General features: G+C 41.5%; 2 protein-coding genes across 2 annotated transcripts; both read left to right on the top strand.

Moving 5' to 3' along the window:
• Positions 1–627: 627 nt before the first annotated feature.
• On the top strand, positions 628–3,123 carry LOC6578121. Its single transcript, XM_002004007.4, has 3 exons — positions 628–980; positions 1,037–1,441; positions 1,517–3,123. The coding sequence occupies exons 1-3, from the start codon at positions 724–726 to the stop codon at positions 2,976–2,978; spliced, it is 2,124 nt and encodes a 707-aa protein (XP_002004043.4). The 5' UTR covers positions 628–723; the 3' UTR covers positions 2,979–3,123.
• A 295-nt stretch (positions 3,124–3,418) lies between these two features.
• On the top strand, positions 3,419–9,775 carry LOC6578122 (brefeldin A-inhibited guanine nucleotide-exchange protein 1). The gene is made up of 5 exons (XM_002004008.4): positions 3,419–4,330; positions 4,620–5,458; positions 5,522–7,351; positions 7,426–8,922; positions 8,994–9,775. Exons 1-5 carry the CDS (start codon positions 3,508–3,510, stop codon positions 9,135–9,137), a joined length of 5,133 nt encoding a protein of 1,710 aa, XP_002004044.1. The 5' UTR covers positions 3,419–3,507; the 3' UTR covers positions 9,138–9,775.
• Positions 9,776–12,465: the final 2,690 nt, after the last annotated feature.

The raw sequence follows: 12,465 nt of genomic DNA on the forward strand, positions 1-12,465 counted from the left end.
CTTAAATACTTTTAAGAATATTGAATATTGAATACTGTTTTTATATCTTTTTTATCTTATATTACATTCCGTTACATATTTTCCTATTACTGCTGTGAAAATTATGAATGTTGCTTCAAATATCAAATAATTTAAGTTGCTTCAAATATTGATTTTTGTTTTCGTTCTATATAAATATACAACAGTTATAAATAATAGCTGTAAATGAAGTCTGAAACATTTTTTAGTACCGTTCTATAAATGCAGACTTTAAGAAAAAAATGGAGTAAATTGTAATTATTTTAAATTTTCGATAGTACTATCGATAATATCGACGCTTTTCACTATCGGATGTGAAAAAAATCTATGGCCGCACTATCGATAGTTTTGCATCCCTAGTGTATATACTTTGTGGGGTCTGCCACGCCTCCTCCCTGTGACATACATTTCAACAAAACCATTATACCCTGATTTCCCATTGAAAATGGGTTCAGGGTATAATAAGCCTGATCTGGTCGAAAATAAGCCAAAACGGCAACACTGACTGGAGCTTCCTTACTTGTTATCACTAATCCCTAGTCTGTACATCGCATTTTTTCGTCGTTGAAAAAATTTGTTCTAGATATCTAGTCTATGTGTTCCCTGGTTAGTGTTGTTATTTTCAATGGTTGGACAATTGAGCGAACTTGAGCTAGTTTTTGTCAACGTCATATGAACAACGAATAACTGGAGTGAACTGAATCAATGAACATTATGAGGTTCTTTAGGACTTCAAAATTGAGCTGCCTCAGTGAACTGATTGCAAGCGTTTCGATACAATTTGTAAATTCCGAAATCGATGCCAAACAATATAGACAAATAATAATGGCGCGTAGTAAAATTTGGAAATACTATGATAAAATAGATCTTCAAACAGCACAATGTGTACTCTGCGAAAAGATAATAAAAACCTGCGGCAATACCTCCAATCTCATGAAGCACATGAAGACCCATCCACAAATGTAAGCCAACTGCTCAGAATATTTGAGTACATCTACTCAGTAGCGTTTGTTTACAGCGATGTCAATGACCATGATTCGATTGTAGTACGCGGCATCCTCAAACGTGAACCCAATCCCATCAAAAGTCGTGGACGAAAGCAACTTAAACATGCGTCCATTAAAATTAAATCGGAGCCCCAGCAAGAAGTTGATGCCGAACAAGGTAATAACGATATGGATGTCAACCTAATCGAGCTGGTTAATGCGGAGGCACATGCAGCGGTCGAAAGTGTCGTGAATGAGGAAACGTATGCAAATTGGGCAACGACGGGGGCAGAGACCGAGTCCGCCACGGAGACCGTAAGCGCAGAGGACATTATAGAATTTGAGCCAAAGGACGCAAATGAACAGAGCGATCAACGATCACTGTACCAAATGCACAACGACGGAACGCATCCAGAATTAGATCATTTGATAGTCAGGTCGGTCAAGTATTCAATTATTCAATATTAAAATACCGCTGACTATTTCTGTTTCTGACTGTTCTCTCTTTGCAGTAACAATGTTTATATGAACAGTTTGGCATACTTTCTATGCCGCGACAAACAGCCGCTAAATATTATACAGGGTGAGGGGTTTAAGCGCTTGGTCCAGGTGCTGTGTCCCATCTTCCGATTACCCAGTTCTGAGCAGCTCGCCGCGCACATTGGCCAAAGATCGCAGATTCAAATAGCGCAGTTGCGGCAACAATTTGCCCACATACAAAGTCTGTCACTGAGCTGCGTCATCAATGCAAAGTCTGACCAGCAATTGAGCTACCTGGAGGTAGCTGCCCACTACAACGAGGGCCTGTATCGACGGTCAAAAGCGCTCTCTGTACAAAGGTTGCCCCTGCAGTATAATGAGAACACCATTGTGGAACGTTTGGAGCGCATTTGCCACCGATTCGATATAGACAAATCGAAAATTGTTTGTATTGTGAGCCGCAGTGATCAACTGATGGAGAATGCAGTAGCTACGCTGCTGGGTAGCCAACGACACGTGCCTTGCTTTGCCCATCTGTTGGAAGAACTGATCGAGTTGGTCGTCCAGCGACATGAATTTAGTGCTCTTTGCGACAAGGTGCGTCGCTGTCACGGCCAACAATTGAAAAAGTTAGATGTTGTTGGAAAGCCTTTGAGCAGCTATGAAATGCTAGAACGCTACGTGAAGCAAGCGACACAACAGCAGAAACTGTTGCCATCGGATGCATTGACGGGCGCTGAGTTAGATTTGGCTGCGGAACTGATAACAGTGTTGGCTCCATTAGCTAGTGCAGTGCGTCAATTATGTGGCACAAATATCGGCTGGTATCCCAGTGCCAGTAATGCATTACCCATTGCTTACACCGTTCTCAACGAACTGAAGCAGCCAGAGAGCGCAGAGCAGCAGCAGCATCAAATCGCATATGATTTGCGTCTATTTATTATCCGTTTTTTGGAGGAACGCTTCGAGGACATGGAAAATAACATGCAATTCGCGTTGTCGAGTCTTCTAGATCCACGCTTCCGCAATATGCCCTTCCAAAACGCATCGCTTGTTGCCAAATATATGACACAGCTGTACGAGCTTTACGAAGAGAAATGCGGGGAGATGCCTGTCGAATCGAATGAGGAAGCCAACACGGACAACTACGACATATGGGCAGCATATAGAGCCTTTTCATACGAGAAGCACAAACACATCAATATGAATGGTGAGACTGAGAGTATGGATGAGATATCGAGCTATTTCTGCTCAGGTATTAGCAGCCTACAGACGGAGCCACTGTTGCTGTGGAAGGATCTCGTACAGTTTCATCCCTTTCTGCACAGTTTGGCCAAAAAGTATTTGCATATACCAGCATCGGCCTTACCACCGTCACGAATATTTACAACTGGCGGCGAAGAAGCAATAGCACTGGATGGCAAATTCTTGGACGAGCAGTTGAGCAACATGGTTTTACTGTCGGATTGTACAAGGGAGGAGTGGCAATTATAGTACTAGCACATATATGTACCTATGTTAGAGAATTTTTTATCATTGTAATCACTTGTGTTTCTGTCGTGTTTGTGTGACAAGTTTTATACCCTGTAATAAGTCAATAGAAATTAGTATTTAATTTATAAACTCAATTTGTCAGCTATTTAAATTGTTTAGTATTTAATCGATTGCAAGTCTGTTACGTTAATCGATATATATTAACAGTCTGGCTATGTTGTGCAGTACTGATGACGTTTTTTCACGAATTGTATTTTTTAAAGCATATTTGATGTGAAAAATTGAAGCATTAGCAATATGCAAACGCATAAAACATTAAAATAACACCACATACACACTGCGGGTGCCGAGTTAGAGTCATCTAGACAACAGCAAAAACATACGGGGTAACACACGCCGTTGCGGCAGCGCGAAAGTTGCAGTCGCTGTCGCTGTCGTTATACAGACACACGCACGCACGCAGAAACGAATTAGTAAGAGGCTGGTAATAAAAACATAACTGCAAAACGACCTTGGAGTTGCATACAATATGCAAAATAACTCCACGAAAACTAAGGAAATGTTTATTGTGCGTGCTCTAGAGAAAATCCTTGCCGATAAGGACATACGGCGCTCACATCATTCTCAGCTCAAGAAATCTTGTGACACAGCTCTCGAACAGATCAAAGCAGAGCTCATCAATGCGGGCCAAATTGCCGAAGGCAATGAATTACCATGCGCCGCGTTGCCGCTTCCCAAAAACGATGCCGCGAGCATTATCAACGCAGAAACCTATTTCCTGCCCTTCGAGCTAGCATGCAAGAGTCGCTCGCCACGCATCGTTGTAACAGCTTTGGACTGTTTGCAAAAGCTGATTGCCTATGGTCATCTGACGGGCGCTATTCAAGATTCTGCAAATCCGGGTCATTTGCTCATCGATCGCATTGTCATCACCATTTATGGTTGCTTTAATGGCCCGCAGACGGATGAAGGCGTTCAGCTGCAGATCATTAAGGCTCTGCTCACCGTTGTGACGTCGCAGCATGTAGAAATACATGAATTCACGCTGCTGCAAGCAGTGCGTACCTGCTATGACATCTACCTATCCAGCAGGAACCTGGTCAATCAGACAACGGCCCGTGCCACACTCACACAGATGCTAAATGTGATCTTTGCGCGAATGGAGAATCAAGTCTATGAAGTACCGCCTCCACCATCAACGACGACGACAACGATCAATGGCAGCATAGCCAGTCCGGAAGGTAATGGTGAGGATTTAACGACAACGGCGACGACAACAACAACAGTAGTAACGGAATCATCAGATAGTGATGAAGCCATTGCCTCAGAGCTGCTTGCTGAGATAATAACAGGTGGGTGAGAGTGAATGTGAATGTGCTGTGAGTGGATCTTATGCAATGATTTGTCAGTAATCGTAAATTATCGATAAAGATAGAGTGCACAATATATGCATCAGTGTTGCCCATATAAAAAAGCCGCCATACAGAAAAGCAATATTTGTAAACTAACCCATACGGCAGTTAACAGTTAATGTATTGAATATGTATAAAATAAAAATCCACAATGCGAATAATACTTAAGTTGTGTGGGTATCAGGAATCAGCAAATAAGAATCTAAGCTGTGCATTTATATACTTTTAGCTGCTTTCAACGAGGCGATGAAGGAACAGAGCTCTGACTCGGAACTGGCTGAAATAGAGGGATCTGTGAATGGAAATGGCTCGGTTGATTCTTCGCACTCTGACCACGATAGCGTTGAGTTGCACAGTGAGAACGATGCTATAGTTACGGCTAAATTTACGCACATCCTGCAAAAGGATGCGTTTCTTGTGTTTCGGGCCTTGTGTAAGCTGTCGATGAAGCCACTACCCGAGGGTCAACCCGATCCAAAGTCTCATGAACTGCGCTCCAAGGTGTTGTCTCTGCATTTGTTGCTGCTTATATTACAGAATGCCGGACCCGTCTTCCGCTCCAACGAGATGTTCGTTATGGCCATAAAACAATATCTGTGTGTTGCCTTATCCAACAATGGGGTTAGCCTGGTGGCCGAGGTCTTCGAATTGTCGCTCTCTATATTTGTGGCACTACTTTCAAATTTTAAGGTGCATTTAAAGCGGCAGATCGAGGTATTTTTCAAGGAAATATTCTTGAATATACTGGAGGCTAATTCGAGTTCTTTTGAGCACAAATGGATGGTCATTCAAGCGTTAACGCGTATCTGTGCGGATGCGCAATCCGTGGTGGATATCTATGTGAACTACGACTGTGATTTCTCGGCAGCGAACCTGTTCGAGCGTCTGGTTAATGATCTATCAAAGATTGCGCAGGGTCGCCAGGCCCTTGAGCTGGGCGCTAATCCCATGCAAGAGAAATCAATGCGCAAACGCGGCCTCGAGTGCCTTGTATCTATATTAAAGTGCATGGTTGAGTGGAGTAAGGATCTATATGTCAATCCCAATATGCCAGCGAACGCTCTACAGGTGAACAACATTTACATTTCCATACATATTTATTTCGTTGGGCTAACTTACTTCTAATTGCAGGTGCAGGCGATTCAGTCGCCGACGTCAACCATGCAAGAGACGCAATTGGGTGATAACGTGGATGCGCTCTCCGCCCACAATTCCAGCCTGCGTTCAACACATGGCGGTTCGAGTCACAGCCTTAATTCGTATGGCAGTGTTAAGAATCAGGAGTTGTTGGATTTGCCCGAAGCGTTAGAGGAGCGCAAGATGCGCAAGGAAGTCATGGAGACGGGCATTGAGCTATTCAACCGTAAGCCCCAAAAGGGCGTCCAATTTTTGCAAGAGAAGCAACTGTTAGGTAGCAGCCCAACAGATATAGCACGCTGGCTTCACGATGACGATCGTCTCGATAAGACCGTTATTGGCAATTATCTGGGCGAGAACGATGATCACTCCAAGGAGGTGATGTGTGCGTATATCGATGCCTTTGACTTTCGCCAGCTCGAAGTGGTTGCAGCTCTCCGCATTCTGCTTGAAGAGTTCCGTTTGCCCGGTGAGGCACAGAAGATCGATCGATTAATGGAGAAGTTCGCGAGCAGATACTGCGAATGTAATCCTCAAAATCAGCTTTTCCAGAGCGCCGACACGGTTTATGTGCTGGCATTCAGCATTATAATGTTGACCACAGATCTTCATTCGCCTCAAGTTAAACACAAGATGACCAAGGAGCAGTACATCAAAATGAATCGGGGCATTAGTGACAGCAAAGATGATCTACCCGAGGAGTATTTGTCATCTATTTACGATGAGATCGCCGAGCATGAGATTAAAATGAAGAACAATACAACCATGCTGATGGCGCCTAAGCCTTCGGGCAAACAGCCATTCATAACGGAAAAGCGACGTAAACTTTTATGGAATATGGAAATGGAGGTCATCTCCCTGACGGCAACCAATCTGATGCAGTCTGTATCGCATGTTAAGTCGCCATTCACATCGGCCAAGCATCTGGAGCATGTTCGTCCTATGTTTAAAATGGCATGGACTCCTTTTTTGGCTGCCTTCTCAGTGGGTTTGCAGGTATGCGACGATCCAGAAATAGCGACCCTCTGCTTGGATGGCATTCGATGTGCCATACGCATTGCGTGCATTTTCCACATGTCCCTTGAACGGGATGCCTATGTTCAGGCGCTCGCACGTTTCACACTGCTAAATGCCAATTCGCCCATTAATGAGATGAAGGCTAAGAATATTGATACTATCAAAACGCTCATCATGGTTGCCCACACTGATGGCAATTATTTGGGCAGTAGTTGGTTGGACATAGTCAAATGCATTAGCCAGTTGGAGCTGGCACAGCTAATTGGCACGGGAGTGCGACCTCAATTCCTTTCCGGTGCGCAAACGACGCTCAAGGACACGCTTAATCCCAGTGTCAAAGAGCACATTGGTGAGACGAGCAGTCAGAGTGTAGTTGTGGCAGTGGATCGTATATTTACCGGCTCCATGCGCCTGGATGGCGATGCGATTGTGGACTTTGTCAAAGCACTTTGTCAGGTCTCTGTCGATGAATTGCAGCAGACGCAGCCACGCATGTTCTCACTGCAAAAAATTGTAGAGATCAGCTACTATAATATGGAGCGTATTCGATTGCAATGGTCACGTATCTGGCAGGTGCTGGGCGAGCATTTCAATACGGTTGGCTGTAACAGTAACGAGGAGATTGCATTCTTTGCTCTGGACTCTCTGCGCCAGCTGTCTATGAAGTTCATGGAGAAGGGGGAATTTAGCAATTTTCGTTTCCAAAAGGACTTCCTGCGTCCCTTTGAGCACATCATGAAGAAGAACAACTCGCCGGCCATACGTGACATGGTCGTGCGTTGTATTGCCCAAATGGTCAACTCGCAGGTTAGTCAATGAATTGAGACAGTTGATCAATAAGGTAAAAATGTTTTTATTTTTTTTTATTTTTTTTTTCACAGGCCCACAATATACGTTCCGGCTGGAAGAACATATTTTCTATATTTCATTTAGCTGCCGGCGATCATGAGGAACCAATTGTGGAGTTGGCATTCCAGACAACAGGAAAAATTATTGGTGACCTCTATCGACGTCAATTCGCAGTTATGGTGGACTCCTTTCAGGATTCCGTTAAGTGCCTGTCTGAGTTTGCGTGCAATGCACGTTTCCCGGACACCAGCATGGAAGCCATACGGTTAGTGCGAAACTGTGCTCAGTGTGTGCATGATGCACCCCAGCTGTTTGCGGAGCATGCGGGCATGGAGAATGATGCATCTGTGGCGGAGGAAGACCGTGTTTGGGTTCGCGGTTGGTTTCCCATGCTCTTCTCTCTCTCCTGTGTGGTCAATAGATGCAAGTTGGATGTACGCACACGTGGTCTGACCGTTCTTTTTGAGATTGTTAAGACTCATGGCGATAGCTTCAAGCCAAATTGGTGGAAAGATTTATTCAATGTGATTTTCCGCATCTTTGACAACATGAAACTACCGGAGCATGTGACCGAAAAGTCGGAATGGATGACAACCACCTGCAATCATGCATTGTACGCAATAATCGACGTGTTCACCCAATACTTCGATGTGCTTGGCCATCTACTGCTGGAAGAGCTGTTCGCTCAGTTGCATTGGTGCGTTCAGCAAAATAATGAACAGCTTGCCCGCTCTGGCACTAATTGTCTAGAGAATCTGGTCATCTCGAATGGGTTCAAGTTTAATGAGGTCACCTGGGACAAGACGTGCCAATGCATCCTTGACATATTCAATGCAACGCTCCCCAAGGAGCTGCTCAGCTGGCGCCCCTCCAAGGGCAATGAACCACAGCTGCAGCTACAACATCAGTTGCCACGTCGTGCTTCTAGTACAGTACATTCCACGCCATTAGAGGCGCACAATAGTTTCGAGGGTCTACATATTAAGTGTGTCGTGCAACTGGAGTTAATACAGACCATGGACAATATAGTCTTCTTCCCGGCCACCTCGCGCAAGGAGGATGCTGAGACGCTGGCACAGGCAGCCGCAGATTTGACCGGACGCCAAACGCAGCAGCAGCTGCAGCTGGATTGCCAACGCGAGGAACAGGGAATGTATGGCTATTTGCGTACGCGACAGCTCTTCACACTCGCCGAGTGCCTGATGCAGTCGCATCGTTTCGCCAAGCGCTTCAATGCCGATCAGGATCAGCGCAATTTGTTGTGGCGTGCGGGATTTAAGGGTACTGTCAAGCCAAATCTGCTGAAACAGGAGACAGCGTCATTAGCCTGTGTCTTACGCATCTTTTTCAAAATGTACAGCGATGAGAATCGTCGCAGCGACTGGCCCGGCATTGAGCAGGAGTTGGTGCAAGTCAGCAAAGAGGCGCTGGCCTACTATCTCAGCCTACAGAGCGAGGCGCATCGCGATGCATGGACATCTCTCCTACTGCTAATTTTGACACGCCTGCTTAAGATGACCGACGCGAGGGTAAGCTAAGATAAATACATATAAAAACAGAATTGGCATTATTTAAATTTATTTTTACATCAATATTCTAGTTTGCCACGCATGTGTCCAACTACTATAGTCTGCTATGTGAGATGATGTGCTTCGACCTCAAGCCCGAATTGCGAAGTGTCCTTAGGCGTGTATTTATGCGCATCGGTCCAGTATTCAATATTATGAATGTGAATGTTAAATAGTCAAGGCACATGCACTTAACGGAGCCACGACCCCAGCTACGTTGATCATGGCCAAGAGGCCCGAGGGGCAACCTTTTAGTTATCCAATATTCTGGCATTGTTGTTATGTTATTTACTTTATTGTACTTTATTGGCCCCAATCCTCCTCCGTGAGCAGATATATATTTGTATAAAAAAATATATAGATATCATATATATCTATAAATAAATATATATATATATATATATATATATTATATATTTATTTATTTAAGCAATTGTAATGCTTATACTTAGGTTTAAACAAAAGTGTTGTTGTTTTATATCATGTTTACAAACACATACATGCACCCGCACACTTGAGTGTGTCCGGCATTAATATGTGTTTATATGCCGTATACATAGGCATATAAAATATATATTTATATTGTGTACGATATGTGGCCTATAGTTTATCTTCATTTCTGGCAAACGTTCTTGGTGAAACCATTCATATAATTATCCTAAAGAATTATCTATTATCTAACTATTATTATGTAGCGTAAATAATAATAAATCATATGGTATATTTTAGCCTGTATATTGCTAGCTATAATTTAAATCAAATTATATATTTCAAATATATCTATTACAGCAATAAATATCATATATAAATTGTATAAAATTAATTAAGATTCGATTAAGCTCGTAAACCTTATTAACTTAAAGCGTGCTTACAGAAAATACTAGCATTCCCTTTAACAATCCTAATTTTAGATTTAGAAAGGTACGACAAGAATGCTGTAGTCGAGACTCACCGCCTACGATTTTCTTTGAACCTTTTGAAGAACTGATAATTCTTCACTTTTCTGCATTCACAAGATAAAACTTTTTTACACACACACACACATTTGTGTGCAGGCTAGGGCTGTCGAATATTTTTAAAATATCGTATCGATGATATTTTAACTTTTGAAAGTATATCAATATGATATTTGATATGAAACTTTACAAAAATCCCTGTATCAATATTTTTCGAGTTGTTTTTTTTTTTTTTACTTTTTTTCCAGAATAAATTTATAATCCGTCCCAAAAAAACAAGAATAATAAGAATAAGTATTTTTTTTTATTAAAATGATAAAGACCGCTTAACTCCAGTATTCGGTACTCAAAGATATAAAAAAATGAATATCCGTCATACGACTAGGCGAGTCACTGAAAACGCATTTTATTGCCGAAGCAAGTCGCTCCGAAGGCACTGAGCTACCAGGGTTGGATAGGCATCGTAATGTATGTATGAACGCGCCGATCTCAGAAGATATAATAGCTAGAGACTTGACATATTTTTTCCTAGGTTCGTGCATATCACGCGCATGTCGCGCATGTCATATCCAAAGAGCGATAATTACTCCCGATATTTTGTTATCGATTAAAAACCTTATTGAAATTTAGTTATATATCTTACACCTTTAAGGCTACAGTCTTTAAACTTTAAATGTAGACGTACATATATGTATTTTATATAATTTAACCTCCATCCCTATATCCACCCCCTCAAACAAGTACAAGTACACCCCGACAAATTTCAAGTATATCGATACATAGTATGAATACATCCTTATATTTCATTGTTCTTATATTCATGATTGCCTCAGTTATACTTCTCCACACAGTCTATTTTTCCAAACATACATACATACATAACATTCAACTTATGGAACAACTTATGTCCACCATATTATATTAAACAATAATATATTATATTAACATTCTCCACCAGTAACTTATTTCTTTCGTCTGACCACTGCGTATTTAATAAGGAAAAAACCCTTTCGCAATTTGCATTGTGCTCAGAAATCGCATGAATGAGCGATATTTAATTCTATATTTAATTCTATTGCACGAGTGTATGTTTGTTGCAAAAAACTGAACTTCCTCCTCTACGCTGCTTTCTCAAACAAATTCTACACTTGTCTCGACAAAAGTTCTTCAAGTCTGTATTTTGAGTTGCATTTTGTCAAAATGACGAATTTTTTATCGAAACAGCTGACAACAGGAACCATTTCGTGTCAGATCGGGACACCGAGACATTACGTCCAAAAGCGGGACATGTCCCGGAATTCCTGGACGGATGGCAGCCCTACACGCATACACGCATTTTAATGCAATGATCGCGATCTACAAGTTTCATTGAGATAGTCCATCGACAAGAAAAGTTATTAAACAATTAAGTTCCCATAGTAAGTCCACACTGCAGTCCATGCGTGTTTATGCGCGCATGCCTCTGTGTTCATCGTGTAAGCAGAAAGACGCGAATAATTATTGAAATATCCATTTTTAGAAGGGTTCAGGGGATTTCGTAGTCAAGCATTCTCGACCATAGCTTTCTTACTAGTTTATACCCTGAACCCATTGAAAAAGGGAAATCAGGGTATAGTGGTTAGTTAAGTGTAGCGTGCTCACAACACTTAATACTCCACGAAACGGGAATGTATTTCCTAAATTAACAACAATTACACAATTACCAACAAACAACAACATAATAGTATTGAGCATTGATTCTAAATACTTGGGCAAAGATTTTCCATATTCACAATTGCTTTGTATCTCTTTTCAATCACCCACACAACAATTGCAAAGTTTACATTATATTTACGGTTACATATCAATAACCAAAGGTTGATTTTAAACTGCTGAATTTGGTTTCCTTTATGTCAGAAAATTTTACTTTTTGACCATAGTGCACTGTTAAGAGACTCGATCGAAAAATAAAATTTTATTGCGTGCTTAGCGGCAAATCTGTTAAGCAACAGTTCTTTATTACAGCTACAGCTCACATAAACTGGGCTGCTCAGAATCTGTTAATCCCTAATAGCGGAATATTTGTACATTTCAAGTAATTTTGGATTATTTAGCTTTTAAGTTCGTCTCTCAGATATATATATATATATATATATATATATATATATATATATGAGAGAGTTTACACTTGGGCTGAAAAGTTCCTAACGTAGAACAAAAATTAAATGACAGAAATGATTCAAAAAATAAAAAGTTTTTTACAATTTTTCGACGCGATAATACAAAATACATTAAAGGTGACGTGCTACATTTTTGCCAGAGAGAGAACAGGAATAGAGGAGTAGTTGATGGGCCACTCCTCATACAACCTACATATATCAAAGTATTGTTTATGGTAAACAACAAATATATATTCGAGTTCTGCGTTTGGTGAAACGGCGAGTCCTTAAACATGCACGTGTGATGAAACTCCAAAGATTTTAATTCTTGATTTGTGACGATTCGAAGACTATATTTGTTATTGTTTTGTTAAATGTATTACAGTCAAATTGAGTTAAATTTAATTGAA

This window comes from Drosophila mojavensis, unplaced genomic scaffold (genome assembly GCF_018153725.1).
Source record: "Drosophila mojavensis isolate 15081-1352.22 unplaced genomic scaffold, ASM1815372v1 contig_49, whole genome shotgun sequence".
NCBI lineage: Eukaryota > Metazoa > Arthropoda > Insecta > Diptera > Drosophilidae > Drosophila > Drosophila mojavensis.

Coding starts and splice junctions, on each gene's coding strand:
- LOC6578121 (XM_002004007.4), top strand. CDS start 724: ATGAACATTATGAGGTTCTTTAGGACTTCAAAATTGAGCTGCCTCAGT. Junction 981..1,036: donor ATGAAGACCCATCCACAAAT/GTAAGCCAACTG, acceptor GTTTGTTTACAG/CGATGTCAATGACCATGATT. Junction 1,442..1,516: donor TTAGATCATTTGATAGTCAG/GTCGGTCAAGTA, acceptor CTCTCTTTGCAG/TAACAATGTTTATATGAACA.
- LOC6578122 (XM_002004008.4), top strand. CDS start 3,508: ATGCAAAATAACTCCACGAAAACTAAGGAAATGTTTATTGTGCGTGCT. Junction 4,331..4,619: donor GCTTGCTGAGATAATAACAG/GTGGGTGAGAGT, acceptor ATATACTTTTAG/CTGCTTTCAACGAGGCGATG. Junction 5,459..5,521: donor TGCCAGCGAACGCTCTACAG/GTGAACAACATT, acceptor TTCTAATTGCAG/GTGCAGGCGATTCAGTCGCC.